General features: G+C 31.9%; 2 protein-coding genes across 2 annotated transcripts; one reads left to right on the top strand and one right to left on the bottom strand.

The window, feature by feature from the left end:
- Positions 1 to 11031: 11031 nt before the first annotated feature.
- On the top strand, positions 11032 to 12449 carry LOC109337578. The gene is made up of 6 exons (XM_019574583.1): positions 11032 to 11263; positions 11374 to 11455; positions 11541 to 11607; positions 11716 to 11886; positions 12054 to 12114; positions 12228 to 12449. The coding sequence occupies exons 1-6, from the start codon at positions 11032 to 11034 to the stop codon at positions 12398 to 12400; spliced, it is 786 nt and encodes a 261-aa protein (XP_019430128.1). The 3' UTR covers positions 12401 to 12449.
- A 2753-nt stretch (positions 12450 to 15202) lies between these two features.
- Positions 15203 to 19210, bottom strand: LOC109337576 (AT-hook motif nuclear-localized protein 1-like). The gene is made up of 7 exons (XM_019574580.1): positions 19069 to 19210; positions 18609 to 19032; positions 17936 to 18000; positions 17638 to 17769; positions 16310 to 16468; positions 15646 to 15882; positions 15203 to 15535 (listed from the first exon to the last, which is right to left on the bottom strand). Exons 2-6 carry the CDS (start codon positions 19021 to 19023, stop codon positions 15649 to 15651), a joined length of 1005 nt encoding a protein of 334 aa, XP_019430125.1. The 5' UTR covers positions 19024 to 19032; positions 19069 to 19210; the 3' UTR covers positions 15203 to 15535; positions 15646 to 15648.
- Between the last annotated feature and the right edge of the window lie 900 nt (positions 19211 to 20110).

Genomic DNA, 20110 nt, shown 5'->3' with positions numbered 1-20110 from the left:
ACCCTTAACCAAACATATGTATTATATCATATAGGATAACAAGTTTATTAGTTGCACTCCGAAGTGAGCTAACATGATGGTCTAGTGAACAATCATTTATTGTATTTATCATCTTGCGAGTAACTTCAATAAGGAATTCCGAGATTCTGATCTCAAAGACAAAGTCGTACAAATGAATATGTATTAATTATATTTTCAACTTCTAAATATTTTTTATGTTCTGGATTGATATAATTTTATATTTAATTTTTAGGTTATGAATTGATACGACCACGATTTGAGCGAATGTTGAATTTGTTGCAGCAAAAAACATCTGAGGGCTGGTGTGTGGTTGGAACATATTCCAAAATAAAAATGGAGTCAAGCATACAACGAAGGTTGCCACATGACGTTTTGGCCACATGACCACGAATCTTTCAGAATGCATTAATGGTTTTCTGAAAGGATCTAGAGCTCTTCATATCATAACCCTTGTGAGAGCAACATACTATAGGTTAAATGAATGTTTCATTCAACATTGGAATGAAGCTTCTAACATGATTAGGACATGGCATATATATTGCGATGAATTGACAAAAGTGATTAAAGAAAATCAGCGACAATCTACTTGTCAACTAGTTCATACTTTTTAACGGGAGACTGGAGTTTTTGAGGTTCAAGTTGTATCTAGAACTATTGGTCATCAAGTGAGGGTTTACATTGTGAAACTAGTCAAAAATTAGTGTTATTGTGGAGAATTTGAATCATTAAGATTGTCATATTCTCGTGCAATCGCAACATGCACTTCATTGGCTTTAGATTGTGGCCAATTTATTTCACCAATTTACCGACTGAATAATCTTCTTAATGCATATGGATGTCAGTTTCAACCGATTGGTAGTGAAGAATAATAGGGCTCTTATTCAGGTCAAATATTCATTCTCAGTCCTCTTATGCATAGGAAAATAAGTGGAAGACCGAAGACTACACACATTAATAATGAGATAGATGAAGTTCTTGTTGAACAAATTAAAAAATGTGGATGGTGTAGAACCGGGGGACATAATAGGAAGATGTATCCACTACGATCTAGAGAACTTGGTGAGACTTCTAGACAACCTTTCCATAATCACTAGTTTATTTTGTAATATTTATTTTTATTATATGATTCTATTCATATTTGAATTACTTAAATGAATTGAACAAATTAAGGTATTTTTGCATATTGTTTCACATGAAGAAGAAGATGAGTGTGAATAAGACAAAATACTTTTGCATATTCCAAGCCTTGCAATGCATGTGATTAGTCTTACACAAAGTACATTTGCACATTACGTCACTCAAGCATTAAGACAATCAATTTATACATTGTTGGTGATATATACTATAACTATAAAACATATACACTATAATTATAAAATATGTTCTATAAAATATATGTACTATAACTATATATACTATAAAATATATATACAATCACATATATAACTATAACTAAATATATTAATAACTATATATAATATATATATATATATATATATATGAATATCATTCAAAGTGAAATAGTGAGTGTAGAGAAATAGAAATAGTGAATGACAATGCATTAAAAGTGATTGAAAGATTCCTTGAGTGGATGTAGATAAATAGTAAGTGAATAACAATGCATTCAAAGTGATTCAAAGTCATTGAAAGTGAATGCAGAGAAATAGTGAGTCAAAGATTCCTCGTAAAATGAATAACCATTCAAAGTGAAATGCAGGAAAAAACATTTGAAAGCATGTGATATGCAGAGCCATTCAAAGTGAAATAGTGAAATGTGAACGTGCATATCAATGAATGAAATTAATGTGTATGAATTATTACCTTCACTATAAATTTCCAAGTTAGATATTTGTTTACACTTACACTAATTTTTCATCCACTCTTCACACTTTCTGAACATGTTGTTAATATCATACGTGTAATATTTTTTTTGGTACATTAGAAATAAAAGAAAACAAACTAGACTGAGGGGCAACGATCAAAGTGAAGTTGCGTTTGACACTCCAAGGGAGCCGAACTCCACACCATGAGATTAGCAGATGAGCGGGATCCAATCTTAGCTAGAGAATCATTCACACTGTTAGTTTCCCGATTTATATGCTTAATAATGACAATCCAATCCAGAGCAATCCATGCTCAAATCTTCCTCACCACTTGCAAAATATCCTGAAGAAATATCTGCACTCCCTTAAGAATAACGTGAACAACTTCCTGGCAGTCAGTTACAAGGATGATATTTCTGAAACCATGAATCCATGCAAGATTCAGACCTTGATCAATTGCCAAGAGCTCGGCTAAAACCGGAGTGCCTCTTCCAAACTTCGTTGAGAACCCTACCAACCACCTCATTTCATGATCACAAATTGTTCTACCTTCGCCAATAATACCACTATGAATCATGCAACTCCCATCCATATTAATTTTCACTTGGCCCACAAGTGGATAGGTCCACTAGAACAAAGTGAAATTATCAGTTATGTTCTCATTCTGGTCAATATGATGCCAATCACAGAAATCCTGGTGGACACAACGAGCAACAAAGTTAACATCCCAATTGTTTGAACAAAGGTAGGCCTCATTATGTCACCGCCAAGCCCACCACACACTGCCATGAACAGAAGCCCATTACGATGATTGTAGTTCTCCATAATCTAGAGCTTTAAAGAATGCCTCCTCATGAAGGAACTAGTAGTCAAGCCAAGCTTATCCCAAAGAAGAGAAGACTTCATACAATCTCTAAGGATATGTAATAGGTTCTCCACACCACCATGGCATTGTTTGCAAAGAAGATCAGAAGCTAACTTCTACTTGAAACAAAGTTCATTGGAAGGTAAAGAGCCATGCATTCCAAGCCATCACATAAATTTCACCTTCTCTGGGATTTTAAGACGCCAAATCCACCGCCAAACTTTATTATTGCTGCCAACGTCATTATCACTTGAACTAAGCCACTGATAGTCCGAGGTAGCTGAGTACACCCTAGAAGCATGACCATCCCAAATCCACCCCTCATCCTCAACTTGCGTTCCTAGAGAGAAATATTGTCGTATAAGATCCTTTACCTCTAAAGGGAGCATAATATATATACTATTAAAGTCCTAAGAGTAGTCCTGCCAAATATCCTTCACTCATAGTTGTGTGTCAGAAATATGGACAAAGTGGATAAAATTACCAAACTTGACACCACCCATCCAATTATCATACCAAAGAGACTTGTTTCCATCACCCAAGTGCATACTGAAGCCCTCCATTGGAAGGTTAAAATCCTTTAACAGACTTCTCCAAACAAAGGAAGTCGAAGATTTAACTTGAGCAAACATCAAAGACTTTTCCTCCAAATACTTATTGGAAAGAACCCTACACCAATTATATCATTATTCCTGAGTAAATTCCAGCTCAACTTGCCTAGCAAAGAAATATTAGCAGACCAAGAGTCCCTTATGCCCAGACCGTTGTCGCTTTTATGAGTAGAGACGACATCCCACCTCACAAGATTGAGGTTGTGCCTATTAACTTCACCACCTCATAAAACGTTCCTAGTCATCCTATCAATATCACTGCAGAAACTATGAGGAAGCCACATTACCTGCATGGTGTACGTCGTGATGGAAGAAAGAACAGACTTAGCTATACAAAGTCTGTCTGCTTTGTAAGGAGACTCGCCTTCTAAGTAGACATGCGATGCTGAATATTCTCTAAAATGGATTGAAAATAGATTCGTTGACCTTGCCTAGAACAAGAGGAATACCAAGGTAATTTCCAAGATTACTAACCACTCGCATCGAATAGATATCATGAAATCATCCTTCTTTGATTAGACATCTTCCTCGAATACACAAACTTGAACTTGGCTTCATTAACCTTTAACCCAGACGCTTGACAAAATTATATTAAAGTAGAAGAAACCATCCTGACTTGGGATTTTGTAGCCTTACAAAAAATGGAGAACATCATCTGCAAACAAGAGATGAGATACATGTGGGCCTCATCTTGAAAGCTTAATAGGCTGCCACATCTCGAGGTACACTTTCTTAGTGATCAATAAGGGTAATTTTTTCATACAAAAGGGGACAAATGATCGCCTTGACAAAGGCCTCAGCTTGGCCTAAAACTATCAACTTTGGAGCCATTCCACAATAAAGACACCTCCCCAGAAGTGACACACCATATGATGAGCTTAACGGTAATGGTAGGAAATCCGAATTGTAAAAGAGTTTAGTGAAGAAAATCCTAATTAACCATATCATAAGCTTTTTCCATATCCACTTTAGAGGCCATAACACCCTTCTTAGCCTTTGTTTTATGGATATAATGCATAACTTCCTGAGCTAAAATAATATTATTAGAAATGACTCTCCCCAGAATGAAGCTACTTTAAAGGGGGCCTATCAGATCATCTAATTAAGGTCTCAATCTATTCACCAAAACTTTAATAATAACCTTATACACCATATTACAAAGGCTTATGGGTCGAAGCTCCTTTAAAGATATAGGATTAGCAATCTTGGGAATCAACACGATAAGAGTCTGAACAAGGAGCGCATGAGAAATGGAAAATTGAAAAGCCTCAGAAACCAACTTCCAAATACTATTGTCCACCACAGACCAATACTTCTTGAAAAAATTGGCTGGAAACCATGAGGACCAAGGGATTTGAATGAGTGCATACCCATAATTACTTTAGTAACTTCCTCCATAGTGATCAGAGCAATTAAACTCTCCACTCCACTATTTGAAAGAACAGGAGTATCCACCACACACTTATTAAGGAAAACAAGAGCATTACTGTAGAAAATATTCTGAAGTACATGTTAGCTTCATTCTACAACAACTCGGGATCAACGTACCAAATTCTATCATCAAAGAAGAGCTTGTGTATTGTATTTTTTTTTACATTTCACAATAGTCGGAGTATGGAAGAACTTAGTAATTCTATCCCCAAACTTCACCAATTGTTCTCTTGAATTCTGAAACCACAAGAGTTCCTCTTGCCTCATGATTTTGTTGTAATCATGCCTCAACTGGATTTCCAATCTAACCAGATCATGGTCATCAAAAATTTCAAGTCTCCTTTGAATACCCGAAATTCGTGCCTCAACATGCCTTTTTCTTCGGAAAATATTTCCAAAAACCTCTTTATTAAAAGTAATAGCCCCATCTACGACTCTTGAAAGCCCATCAATAACTCCCAAATCCCTTTGACCCTATCTTTGATCATATGTGTGTGGATCATGTATATTATTTGTATTTATTAGTGAAGGTCAAATAGGTTATGTTTGTAAAAGAAATAGGTTATTAGTATTTATTAGTTTAAATAGGGTTTGTTTGTAAAATTATCATTTATGTAAAAATATCATTTAGTAGTTTATATTTTATAGATCAGTGGAATAGAGAAATGTATATTAAATGCATTTAGCATTTGATTATTTGAAACAGATTTTTCCTACACATAGCTAACATATGATTTTTAGTAAAGATTTTATTTATTTCCAATCTGAAATAATAACACAAACTTTATGTTTGTATATTTTTTATTTTATTTGTATACATAGCTAACATATGCATTTAGCAAATGTGTATTTATGTTTGTATACTTTATGTGGAAATAATAACACAAACATTGATTCTGTTTGTATATTTTTTATATTAACTTTTTTATGAGTTTACGTCATATACAACATGTATATTAACTTTTTTTATTAACATTTCTACCAATTTGTGTGGATGTCATATTACAAATTGTCTTTCTTGTCAAACCTCTCGGAGATAAGCTGATCACATATATCACTAATTTGTTTCATAATTGTGGAATGATATGCTACTGATCGGTTTATGAGGCAATTTAATTTTGATCAACCAATTCCATAAGATCTAATGAATTTTGAAAAACTTCATAAAGTTGACTTACGTGGCAAAAGTGATTGTGACTAGCCACATAAACATCATCGCTAGATTCAAATATGGAATAAGAGGGAAAACTACATGGTCGATGGTTTACCCATCAATATTCTACCTTTGAACCACTACTCTAAGTACATGTAGTGGTACTTAAAAGGGATTGGAAGATATATATCCCCAGATGGAGAACACTCTGATAGAATAGTAACATTTTTTTTATAATTTAAATTTTGTATTTAATTATATTATTTATAATTTTTTTTATAATTTAAATACACATTTGCAAAAAGAACTTGTGATCAGAGTCGTCCTCCAGCTTCTTTAGTAAATCTCACACAATCTTTATCTAACATCTTCTTCTTTGGGAGCATTGATGAGCTATACCCATATTCATGCTCTATCCACATTGATGAAGCTCCTCCAACTCATCATTATCATATGCCGGAAATAAAGTCTCTACAACGAACTCAAATGGATACTCATTCTCAAGCACATACTTCATCAGTTACTCCTCAACAACAACAATCGTATGGGTTCGAAAATTTTAATTAATGATTCACTTATTTGTCATCAAGTTCTCAAATATCACTACCATCAATATTTGGTACTACTTCAAGTACACCGTTATCAGCTTACGATTCTCAACATTATTATCGTTCTACTATATCGTCTGCAAACATTTTTGGTATACAACATGCTCATGACAAAGTTGTGGTTGAGGATGTTGATGAAGATGATGAGGATGAGGAGGAGCTACAATTAGGGACATGTGGTCGGGGGATAATCTCGCAGCGGAATGAACATCAATTAAGAGTTCAATCGCTAAGAAGGAGAAAACCACTAGCATGTGCATTTCGTCACATAGACGTCATTAAATTTTTTTGGAATTTAATAAATTATAAATTTTAATATTGTAATATTTTTGTTTTTCAATAATATTAATGTTGCAAAAAAATATTGATTAGTGTATGAGGTTAGGGTTTTGGTAAAAAGTGATTAACAGAAAAACTAAAGTATAAAAAACTCTTTTCTGTAGCCGATTTAATTAGGGCAAAACAATTTAAAACCTCAAAAACCAACTTCATAGTAGCCGATTTATGTGCAACGTAGGAAAAAAATAGCAATAGATAAAACTCCTATGATGTAGCCGATTCTCATAGGAAATAATTAAAAAAACATAGATAAAACTCTTATGATGTAGCCGATTCTCATAGGAAATAATTAAAATAAACCTCCAACTCGGTTGTCCATTTTGGTGGATCAAGACAAAAAATAAACAAAAGCTTCTATGTTGTAGCCGATTCTCATAGGAAATAATTAAAAAAAACCTTCAACTTGGTTGCGGATTTTGGTGCGGTCAAGAGAAAAAAATTAACAAAAGGACTATCTTGAAGACGATTTATAAAAAGTTACACTACTTTTGTAAATAATACAAAATGTGTACTAGGATTATAATTTTACAGTCAAACTACACCATCTGAGTAAATTTGCCAATATTTTTACGTGATGCTTCATACTATCGAGGGAGAAACTCTATTACCAAAAAGAATCTCATGCTATTAAAGGCTAACAAATTTTAGATATTATGTAAGTATTTATCATAAATTATATTTTCTACATAATTACCTCTTAAACTTTAATTATTTATGAAATTTATTATTGTATAAAGATGATTTTAAATTAATAGAATCGAAATTTTTTAATCTAAATTGTGTGAACCTTATTAATTTTTTATATATAACATTATTATTACATTAACAACTAACTCTGTAATTTATTTATTCTCTTCAGAGTGGTTTCTCCTAATTATTAACGTTAACTATCTTGCTTTATGACGTTACTATTGTGGTGAGTATAATTCTATTGGTTTCCTTATTATCTATGTATAATTAAACAATATACATTATAGATTAATTTCATCAATTGATAAAGTTTAAAAATCAATTAAAAAGAAAAAATATTTTAGAATAACTGCTTGTCAAAGATATAAAGCTTAGGATGACTTTTTGCACTACTTTTCCCTTATCCATTCGGCCAGAACAAAACCCTTAAATTAATAATTTTTTGAATTATCTTTATAATGATGAGGATATTAATAACTCTATGAAGTTTATATAGTGATATTTTTGTAATGACATTTTTCTACGGCACTTTCATGTTTTTAGGGCTTCATACTAGGCATTAACATTGAGAACGGTGAATAATTATACAGAAAAAATTTGTATGAGTTTTATATATTATTATTGTGTTATATTTTATTCATCTTTAATTATCATTAACTTTCCGGTAAAAGTAATACAAATAAGTGTTGTAGATACATATTAATTGTATATAAATTTTACACAAATAATGTCTACAATCATAAAGATAGGGTTAAAATCCACATCATTAATAGAGAGAAAAATACATCAAAAATAAAAGAAATGAACAATATAATAGTGAATACTCACTTCTCTCCGGTCTAATCTTCAACATTTAAAATAGATTCCAATGTATATTTATTAGAGTTATTTTGTGAAGAATTTTGGCATTTAAGTTTAATTATCAACTCATCACGCTGTTCATGTACATATATTAACATTATAGGTTTGTTTTTATTTATTTATTTTTTCAATAAGAATTAGTATTTTTATAAATACGCATAAACTAATTTTTAATATAATTATATATATATAAATATTTAAATCCGAAAATAGGAAATAATGAAATAACAATTTTGAAGTGAAGGTGCTCCCTGAAATTTCTCACCCACTATGTGAGTGGGAGTTAGTTACCCAGTTTTAAGGAAAGAAGGTTATGTTTCTATCCTTTTAAGTAGGTTAATAAAAAAAGAAAGGGGACACGGAACAAAGAAAAAAAAAAAAAGAGGGAGCAGAGAAAAAAATATTGGTAAAGGGAGAAAAAGAGAGAACATTTAGCAAAGAAAAAATATAGAGGAAGGCACACTAAACGAAAAAGTAGAGGTAAAACATCTAAAACATTAAAGGTCCTCTTTTATTTATAAGAGGTGATAATTTGCTGGGGTTTATAGCATTTATAACAATTCCTAGATAACATCATACTTTATATATTCATGACATTCACAATACCTGCATCTTCATGTCATATCTTTATTTGTTGTTATGCTATTAATTTATATATTGCATGACCGGAAACTCATAAACATTATGTTATCTCTCCTGAACAAACAGAAAACAACACATAAATTGAATCAATTAACATCATTTTAACATCTAAAACAGAATCACCTTCTTTCCAATAATTAAAACATACGTAATATAGGACCATCAACCAGCAAATTAATTCAATAATAGTGGTCATCACTTTAACTTGAAAAACTAAAACCCCAATCTATTGTCCATGGTGTTCCATTTCGGTAAATTGTGAACCAAAAGAAAAGAAGGCATCAACCTGCTCCGGCATTTTTTGATCGTCGCGAGATCGCCATTTGGGTCCTGAAATTGCGTCGATAAAACAACCAAAGAAGAAGAAAAAGAGGAGGTGGCGGATCAAGGTTTCATCCTCCTCACCTTACCGCCAGAACCACGAATGGCACCTCCACTATCGCCAAACCGTGTCCAGGAGCGGGTCACCTTCTTACAACCGCTGGACGGTGCTCCGGCACCTACCGCTACCTCTGGATGGCCACCGTAGAAGGAGGAAGAGAGTCCAATAGCCCTGTTGCTTCGATCTGTCACTGGCATCACCACTACAAGCATTCCTAGCTGTAGTTGAGAGTGGAACTCCTTTAGGGATTTCATTCTTTTTCATTCCTTTGTCTCTGTTAAAAGATGGAAGCCTTTCTTCTTCTTTTTTATTTTTTATTTTTTTGTTGTACTTGCTTTCTATTCTTTTTAGCTAATGGCGGCCCATGTAAAAGCTCGTAGCCTTTCATCCTTAGTAATTAGGATAGCAAGATCCTCATTCTTTAGTATAGGATGTTTTCAGCTTTGGTTTATTTATAAATTAATTACAATAGTTTTATATAATAACTTAATTAGATGATACTCTTTTAAATTATTATTATTCCCTTCTTCCTCTAAAAAGTAGTAATAGTTATACAAAAATATTTTAATTGGGACATAATGGCGATGTTATTGTGTATTTCTCCTTGCTTCGAGTCGAGAAGTGGTCGCGGTCATTTGTACTACTTCTGCTATCTATCGAACTAGGAAGAAGGTAAGCAATCAATGTTGACTCTTTGTCTATTAATTCCACTTCAATTAAATTCAAACAAATTTCTAAGCTTTACTTTATAAAAATAATAACAAGTTTTAATTGTTTTAGGATTCAATAGCGAGGTTACAACTCGTATTACATCTTTCTCTTCACTTCGAGCCGAGAACTGGTCACAGTCACTTTGCGTCTGCTGTCTATCGAAGTGGGAAGAGGGTAAGCAATCAATGTTGACTTTTTGTTTATTAATTCCACTTCAATTAAATTCAAACCAATTTCTAAATCTTTTAATCAAACCAAATTAAATTTTTTAAGACACAAATAAAAAATAAAAAATATTTTGTTTAAGCAATTTAATTTAAATAAATTAAGGGTATTCAATGTATGCAATTAGTTAGGGTACCGTTTTATTACGGGCGAACGGAATGCTAATATCTTCCTCAATTCGTAATCGACTCCTGAACCTGAATATTAAAAATCCAAAAGCCCAATGTGATTTGGCTTTAAAGATTTTTCTACATTTTAACTATAAAATAAAATGTAGTGGCGACTATAAGAGGCCGCGTAACCGAAAAAGGGGCGCGACAATAATGTATCATTTTATCCATTAATATATAATAAATATAATATTTCTCCCTTTCATTCATAATAATATGCATGGACAGTCGTCCTTCAGAATTTCCAATTTCCAATGTGATGGACCGTTAATGGGTCTAATTCATCTTTAAATTCATTTCCAAGAGGAAGAACATAAGGCTAAATAGCAAGCATGCACGCTTTATCGTTTAGGATTCCCAATATCATTAAAGAACATTGAATGTGTTCGATTCATCTTTAAATCCATGAATAACAATTACCTATATAAAGTTCATATAATTTTGCTGAAGTACACTCGCAATTCTTCTCCAATTAGGGTTTGAAATCTGGTTAACAAATATGGTAGGAAAGAACAATAGCTCGAGATATTATAGAAACTCAGAAGATGATTATGTTGATGCTAAAGATAAAGCAAGTTTGGGTCTCCCTTTGGAGAAGCTGAATCTTGGACCTAGAAAGAAGCTTCTTGTTTTAAACCTTAATGGGTTACTGGTGAATAGAATTCACCGTAGTAGTGTTAATAAAATTCCAAAGTCTAGTAGCCCTGATGCTATATATAGAAACTTCAAGGGTATATTCATAAATAAATTCTATTTTTTTTAATAAACATTTGTTGTCAATTCCATTATTTTTTAACAATAAGTTTGAATGTGCGTATTTTTTTTCGAAATAATGATCCAGTTTTTAGGAGGCCCTTTGTCGAACAATTTATGAAATTCTGCTTAGACAGATTTGAAGTGGGGATTTGGTCTTCTGCAATTGAGTCAGTATCAAGCATTTTTTTCTTTTTTTTACTGATTTTTTTTGTTCTTAAATAAATAACAATCTCCTTTCTTTTTTGTGAACAGACATAATATTGAAGATGCATTGAGCTGTTCAATAGGATCATCAGCTAAGAAATTGTTATTTGTTTGGGTATATATCTAAACACAACTACCTCTTTAACTTTTTTATGATAAATTTATCGACTTACTTATAATTTATCTTATGTTATTTAATATTTGTGTTTTTAAAATTGTTTAGGATCAAAATCAATGTTTGAATTCCGGGTTCACCTCCTTAGAGAAGGTAACCAAGCCTTTATTTTTCAAGGAACTGAAGAAAGTATGGGGCAAAATCAAGAAAGGAGGGCCATATCTAGCATCAAATACACTACTAATTGATGATAAACCTTACAAGGCATTTCTTAATCCTGTAATATATATCCCTTTGTTTTCATTACTCTTATACTTCAAAATATTGAACAATAATGATCATCTCTATTAATAGAGATGCAAGTATTTAATTTCCCTTATATTTTTAACGGTAAAAGTGTTATTCTATTATATTTGTTTAACTATTTTGAGCATCTCAAATTGCAGCCTAATACAGGAATATTCCCAGATTCCTATAAGGTGGAGAATGAAGATGACAAGGCCTTGGGTGAGAATATATACATATATTTCTGTATGTCTATTATCAGGCTTATTATTGATAGTAAAATTTGTTGCATTTTTTAATTTGTATCTTATTGTGCAAGTTATTTTTCTGTGTAGATCCAAAAGGTAAGTTATGTTTGTACTTGGAAGGCCTTGCTAATGCGAATGATTTTCCTTCTTATGTGAAGGCGAATCCATTTGGTCAATCTGCTATCACATCCTCTCATTCTGATTGGGTTTATTACTGCGATGTTCAAGGATGTATCAAAAGAAGAATCTATCAAAAGTAATGCAGTTCATCTTATCTTTGATATTAAGGCTTTAGTCTTGTAGCAATTGTGAGAGGAACAATATTTCGATGTTATTTGAGCATCAATGAATGCCTATTTTCTTTTGAGGTGGAATTTTGAAGTGAATGAACTTTTTGTGACATACCACGATTTGTCTTCTAGACTCTATTGATTTCATATTATGGTCTTAAGTATTTGTTTTCAAATGTTTATTGTGAGAAACTGAGAATCGTGTTTCTCACTTATACAACAAGTGTTGTTATCAGAAATGAACCTTTAATTTTTTGGTCTTTTTTAAAATTTATCGGATTAAACACCAAAAGATCATTAACTTGTTGGTTTGTTTGATGATTTTTGATAGTTAGAAACTTGAAACCATTTATTTATTTGGTTGCTAGATATTTTTAACTCCCCGCAATTAGAGACACTTGTTATTTAAATTCATTTTATCACTTAATTTTGTAATAAATTAATTTAAATTAGTCTTAGTTAGCCTTTCAACAATTGCAGCCACAAAGGGTCTATTTTCTTGCTTTTATGTTTTTCCTCCGCACCCAAATTTGTAAAATTAACTAATTTTAAAGTTAAATCTAAACTCACGTTGTGAACATGATTGTTAAGATATATTGACTAATTAAAATTAACATGATCGTTAAGATATATTGACTAATTAAAATTAACATGATCGTTAAGATATATTGACTAATTAAAATTAACATGATCGTTAAGATATATTGACTAATTAAAATTAACATGATCGTTAAGATATATTGATCACCATTAACTATTTTTGACATTAACTATTTTTAATGTTAAATCTATACTCAATTTTGTAATTTGTGTACTAGATAGAAATAATAATAAAGGAATGAAGCAGCATCCTTTGCCAATTTTATAGCAAGGTTATGTTTATGAGATGTTGGAGGGGAAGAGAAATTGAAAAACTAGGAAGGTGATGTGTTCAAATCCTAACTGTTCCAAAAAATAAAATCAAAAGTTTGTCCAAAATAAACATAATTGCAGAAATGGAATGAGGTTGGATTGATTTTTAAAGTGATTAATCCTCTTCCGGTTTTTGGTTCAAACTCTAAGGACCAGACTGGTCCAATCCGAATTACATTAATTTGCACAAATAAAATTGTCCATTTAAGTGTTTAACAACTTTAGCTCGATAAATTTGAGAAATGATATGAAACTTGTTGGAATGCAAATTTAACTAACAATTAGTCATGATGGATTAAGTAAAGCTCATTTCATATGATTAAGAAATATGTGTTCTCAAGTAATACATTAATTGTGTAATATCTATGTAAAAATTTCTATATAATAAGTGCATTGTTTATCATTCATTTATATTACTTTTATTTAATTTAAGAGTCAATAATGATAAAACATCAATGATGAATATGCATTTACAATGTAAAAATATCTTACACTGTCAGGATATATATATATATTTTTCTCATATATTATCACACATAGGTATAATATTTTCATTATAGAGATAATATTCTTTTCATAAATATAATCAAGTTGTTTGGTTTGCTTTATTCTTATATGCAACTCAATCACGATAAAAAAACAATATAATGTCCTTAGCCTTTGTTATGAAGTGTAATGCAGTGCCAATTTTTTATATAAAATATATCTAATTGATATAGAATATTTAGTCGGGAAGTCTTAATATAAATAAATCAAACCGAATTGAATCACATGTTGATTATATGTTTGGATATGATAATTTTTTGCTTTAAAAACTAATTTAAAGCATCAAGGATGCCTTGATATTCACTCGTAAGATGTTCTAGTCAAATTTTGTTACAATTTCTGTTTTGTTATAAAGGTTTTAGATCAAATGCATGGGGTGGTTTCACTGGAAGTTCCGTTGTCATTAGGATATGATAAGTCTCAAATGATAAACCATTTTTTATAAAAAAATTTCATTTATCAACTCTTTCATTTCTCATATTTGTTAAGGATAAAGCACAATGCGGAAGCACAGGATTGAATCAATTGAGAACAAAAGAGAAGCAAGTAAAGGATAAAGAAAATAACACACAAGATTTAACGTGGAAAAACCCCTCAGTGTGAGAGGAAAAAAACTACGGGCGATCAAGAGCAAAATTCCACTATGTAAAAAAGAAGAGTACAAGAAATCCTCTTATAATGATGAGGACAAATGACAATATTTTTTCTCACAAATACTCTCTCAAATGGAACAAGAATTCTCACCAAGAATGCACTCACAATATATGTGTAAATGAAAGAGATGTTGTGTGTTATGAAGATGATTTTGAAGCTCTTCATAAAATTCTTTTAAGGCATAGAAATGAGAGGCATTTCTTATATTCTTTGGGGGACACTATTCCGTGGAAGGTGAAGAAGATTGACCGAAGCATAAGGAGGGAAAGTTTGGTTAGGATGAGAAGGGTGGGGTTGGCATTCCATGTGTAAGAAAGAGAAAGACGAAGGAGGATATGAAACAGGATTGAAGATTAAATTTTTTTCTTGTTTTTCTCCATGGAACAGCGTTATTGCACTTCCCAATAGTAAATAAGAACTAAAGTAATACTATATTCTCCTACTAATCATCCTACCCACAAGAAAGAATGTGACACATGTAACTTGTAAACCAATTATTAAAAAATAAAATATCAAGTATCACTTTATAATATATATCACTTTGTCGTGAAGGATATATCATTTTCCTGTACTAATATCTTGAGTAACTGAAACTAAATTAAATATCATTTAAAATTTGATGACAATAAGATGAGGCCATACATTAACAACAAAAAAAGGTTAAAACGAAGAGGATGCGCATCTCCATAACAAACAGCCTTACAAGTCTTAACTATTCATAGAATGTATCTAAGCCTATTAAATCTGAGAGATAACAATGCCGAAATCATTCACTATATGACAAATATCAGTTATCTTACTGAAACAAGAATCACAAGAGTACTCAGAAGTTTTAAAAGGAAACTTTTGAGTCCTCAACAAAAACTCATGATAAAAAATAATGAGGCTGCAATAATCCTTTCTAATATCTTTAGGATGTACATCATGTTAAAAAAATCTAGTTGTCATAGCAAAGTTTCTGAGTTAGTATTCAGTTATGAGCCTCTGGATCACCTGAAAACAGAATAAGAATGCAAAAAAAGTCACATAAAAACGGAATGTGTGAAGTTTAGTTACATGTTCTTAAGTTGAAAATCGAAGAAAAGAAGTCAGTACCATCAAACCTTCTAATCATCATTCAAAGATATGTTGATGTCCGGGGATGGCCCATGATCTGAAAACTCTCCACTACCATTCCAATCAGCAGCAATAAGTGTGGCATCAGAATTTTGTTGTGAAATAGGTCTCGGTGACGGGGCTGCCACTATATCCGGAGCAATTTTAGTACCGGAAGAATGTTCGCGGTTGTATTTCCTTTTTTGAGTCTTGTAGCCATTTGGCATGAAGCTTCCTATTACAACCTAAAACCATAGCTAACATGAACTTCCAATAGAAGTATATTACGTATTAACATGAGTCATAAAATCAGTTGATGAACTCTGTAAAGTGCTGGAAGCTCTACTTTGTGAAAAATTTAGAACAAATATGTGTTAAATAGAATACAATCTCACGACTATCCGCTTTACTGCAACCATGGAAATGATAGATGAAAGTCACGATATAATAAAAGTTTAAATACATTAGTCATAAACATAGAATATTAATATAACTATCATTTGTGAAATATTAAATCATTGTACAATTTTAATTTGTTCTTACTAATATGCAATGTTAAGATACCTTGTGATTTGTGAAGTACATAAGAATTCAGGGTCAGCACAAAAATTTCAACTTGCGAGTTATTTCAGGATTCAGAATTTCAAACAATACAGTAAGGACATATCATACCTGGATTGGGCAAGCTGCTGTCAATAAACCAGCAACACCACCTCCAATCACACGACCGTCGGGACCAGCCAGCGAGACACTCAGAACATTAGTCGGACTTATACTACCATTGTCAGAGACTGTGAATGACCCGGACAAGGATAAAATCTCAAATCGACCCTGAAAGTAAATTACTGGAGTGTCAAAAACTAATTACAGTAATTGGATGTAGGCATCATGTCACTAACAGGAATAAATGCATTACTGTTTTATGTAGATATTTGTATATATAGATGAATAATTCACATCTCTGTATAATGAATTTGAAGTGTCTTTTGCATTTCTCTATAGCAGGACATGGAAATCCCAATTTGAAGAAACCTATTACATTATGATTTTCAAATTGTAATACTTGAAGAAACCATAACTACATTTCCGTATAGGATACCTAAAATCCGGCTTCTGAAATTAGGTATCCAGCAAACTTGTGATATGACCATGTTATAATACCCGAGCCGGACACCAAACTGATGCCCCATATAGGTGCTAACCGATTTAACTGGTTAAACCATCCGGAGGTAGTAGCAGTGGTTGAGACGACGGCTTGGAGGGAAGGAGATGACACCCATTAAAAGAGTTTAGGTATCTAGGACTTTAGGTTTTCTCAGTGTTTTTGAAAGGGTTTTTCACTCACTTCCTATTTCTGACCTTCCATTTCTTTTATTTTTTCTCTCTCATTTAACACCATCCAGTTCAACCATCCAGTTTATTCCGGGTTAACCTGATTTAACCCGGTTCAGTAGGGTCGGGAACGATTTAAAGTGGACTGCAACAGTATCAGGTTTTCTGGGCAAAACGGAGTCGTTACATTAGTTATTATTATGATGTTACCAGCTTTAAAATTATTTTTCAGGTTGCAGTATTATGCCTAATATTACCAAGAAATGAGAAAAGGTGCTTTCTCTTGCAAAGGGATCACATCTCCGGTAAGATGCAAGTTCTGCATCTTCGGTATTAACTTATTGCAAAATGTAGATACCAACAAACCTATGTAGACGCTATAACAGTACAAGTCAAATTTGAACATCCCGGCAATAAATAAGGGTGAAATTTGGTCCAAAACTCCACAGAGAGATAAACAAAGTTCAACTGACACATAAAGGTGCCCATTGTTGTGGCATATATATTCTATACTTAGCAAAAGACACTAATAGGCTAACCCATGAAATTATGCAAAGCATAAACTTCCTTCTAGCATAATATCCATATAAAAGACATACTGTTAATATATAACAAAACACAAACAATATTTTTTTACTGGAAGAGCAAATAGATCAAGGAGACCATGCCTCATAAGTCAATATGGCACCAGAAGAACCGGGTTGGCGTAAGGTAACTTTCGAGATAGCTCCATTGGCAGAAAGAATGCATACTCCTACAGGACCCCTCTGTGCAAATGAGAAGATCTTTGCAGCAACATCCTGAAAGGTGAAAAAGTAAAACCACTATCATGCTTACTACATATATTACTTCAGAAATTGTTAAAAGATTAAAATATTTTAAGGAAATTCATTGCATCATAGTATTATACAAGAATGCAAGTACACTAACATATAAAGCACAAATCTAGAATTGTTTCTGCATTACCTCTCCGGGGTGAATAGTCACTACATGAGGCGTAAAATCCCCACCGGCCGTGCATCCAAACATCCCTTCACAGATCACAGGAAGATGTATATATGTAAGTTTTCATTCTTCATATATTTGCTACATAAAGAAAAATAGCATCATACCTAGCACTAATATGTTAGTTTATTTGATTTTTTGTATCTGAGTTACATATGCAATGATAAATTCAATAAAAAAAATCATATTTTTATTTCTGCAAACTTCAATCAGATACATATACCAACATTAGAATATTAGTGATAAACAGGAAAAGTTTATATCTTTACCATCAATCTTTTACCCCAATATTCTGTTTGGCCATTATTAGATAGAAAAAAATATTCAAATGTAGTTTTTTTTTCAATCAAATTTGAGTCCAAATCTGGTATCCAACCAAATAACCACTCAAAAAGGAAAATTTCAGAAACCCCACAACCCCATGGACAAATTTCTTCTAACATCTGGACAAAATAAAAAAAAAATGATATTTTTTAATACTTGATTTGATGATGAATGAATCAACCTGTATTATTTTATTATTGATAATATTGGTTGTTTTATATTATAATATGGATTCTTATTTTTTTTTCTTAGCAACAAAACACTACAAGAGTGAAGTCACCAAAGGTTGTACCTTTGAAGAAAGACTCACCTGTAGAAGAAGCAAGTAGATGAAAGTTGTTAAAACCAAATAGTTTTCCTCTACCCCTTTTTGATGAAGAAGGTGGTGATGTTGGAGACATAGAAAAACCTTGTTGTTGTTTAGCACTCACCCTTAAGTTCCCTTCTGAGTCATATTTCCTAGGCCTCCCTCTTTTCTTCTTCCCAACTGAATCAACAACACTACCTTGTACTGGTGTTGCTGTTGTAGTTATAGCTGTTGTTGCTTCTGCTTCTGGTACTTTTGTTGTTGTTGTTGTTGTGGTTATAGTTGTTGCTGCTTCTGGTTGTGGTACTGTTACTACTGTTGTTGTTGCTATAGTGTTATTCATGTTCAAGTTCATCATTTGGGGTAACAAAGAAGTACTCAGTGGTGAAGAAGAAACAGTGATGTCTTTCATTTCCATTGAAGGAGAATGAAGGAAATTGAGAAAGGAATGAATGGTTGAAGTTTGAAGAAGGAGGAACCTGCAAATGGCGCCAGAAGTAGTAGAAGAAGAAGAAGAGTTAAGAGAGTTTGTAAGCTTTTTAGTGTTTCTGGTTTTTTATTTATCTTAGGTGAAGTTCTTATCTCTCTCTGCATTGGCATTAATTAATTAATGGAGGATAAAAATGAGAGTTGGGAACTGTTGTTTTTTGTGTCTGGACTCCACTGTTGATTATCTATATCATTATTTATTGTTTCTAGAGATTAGAGTAATAGTAAATTTAATATTTATTATTGTGTTTGGTTGAAGAAAGAAAAGCTGAAAGAATAAAATGACTATAAAATATGATTACCTTTTAGTTTTTGGTATAGCAGAAAATAACATGCGAAAGGAAAAAATATTATTATTAATAATAATGATATTGTTATATATGTTGATTTTTTTAATTTTACAAATTAACAATATTTATGAGTAAATATTAATTTTTTAAAGTATGTGAAAAATACTTATACGTGTTGGTCTAGTAGATGGACCTCCAAAGTTAAAAGATAAAAAAGTTTAGAGGAAATTACACTGACACCCCTGAGTTTTAGTAAAATTACACAAACTACCCTTCACTTTTTTAAACTTACACAACTTTCCCTTAGTTTTGTACTTTCATTATACACTGACCACCCCTGTATAAGAAATAAGTGTAATTTTTAAACAAAAAATGTGATAAATGCAATTAAGTTAAACAAAACATGATATATTGTGTAGACAAGTCTAAATAATATACAAATCAATGTATCTTTATTATTTTTTGTTACAAAATGCATTAACAATTATAAAGAAATATTGTTTAAATCACTCTTACAATGTAGTGTAACGAACCAAAAATAATAAAGATACATTGATTTGTATATTATTTAGACTTGTCTACACAATATATCATGTTTTGTTTAACTTAATTGCATTTATCACATTTTGTTTAAAAATTACACTTATTTCTTATACAGGGGTGGTCAGTGTAATGAAAGTACAAAACTATGGGAGGTTTGTGTAAGTTTAAAAAAGTGAGGGGTGG

Source organism: Lupinus angustifolius, unplaced genomic scaffold (genome assembly GCF_001865875.1).
Source record: "Lupinus angustifolius cultivar Tanjil unplaced genomic scaffold, LupAngTanjil_v1.0 Scaffold_8_149, whole genome shotgun sequence".
NCBI lineage: Eukaryota > Viridiplantae > Streptophyta > Magnoliopsida > Fabales > Fabaceae > Lupinus > Lupinus angustifolius.
The sequence above is the reverse complement of the archived record's forward strand: the minus strand, read 5'-3'. Positions and strand labels throughout refer to the sequence as shown.

What these genes read in the sequence shown, in the direction of transcription:
- LOC109337578 (XM_019574583.1), top strand. Translation starts at nt 11,032, where the DNA reads ATGGTAGGAAAGAACAATAGCTCGAGATATTATAGAAACTCAGAAGAT. An exon ending in AGAAATTGTTATTTGTTTGG is followed by an intron (nt 11,608 to 11,715) that starts GTATATATCTAA and finishes AAAATTGTTTAG; the next exon opens with GATCAAAATCAATGTTTGAA. An exon ending in ACAAGGCATTTCTTAATCCT is followed by an intron (nt 11,887 to 12,053) that starts GTAATATATATC and finishes CTCAAATTGCAG; the next exon opens with CCTAATACAGGAATATTCCC.
- LOC109337576 (XM_019574580.1), bottom strand. Translation starts at nt 19,023, where the DNA reads ATGGAAATGAAAGACATCACTGTTTCTTCTTCACCACTGAGTACTTCT. An exon ending in TCTACTTGCTTCTTCTACAG is followed by an intron (nt 18,001 to 18,608) that starts GTGAGTCTTTCT and finishes TGATCTGTGAAG; the next exon opens with GGATGTTTGGATGCACGGCC. An exon ending in CAGCAGCTTGCCCAATCCAG is followed by an intron (nt 15,883 to 16,309) that starts GTATGATATGTC and finishes CTATGGTTTTAG; the next exon opens with GTTGTAATAGGAAGCTTCAT.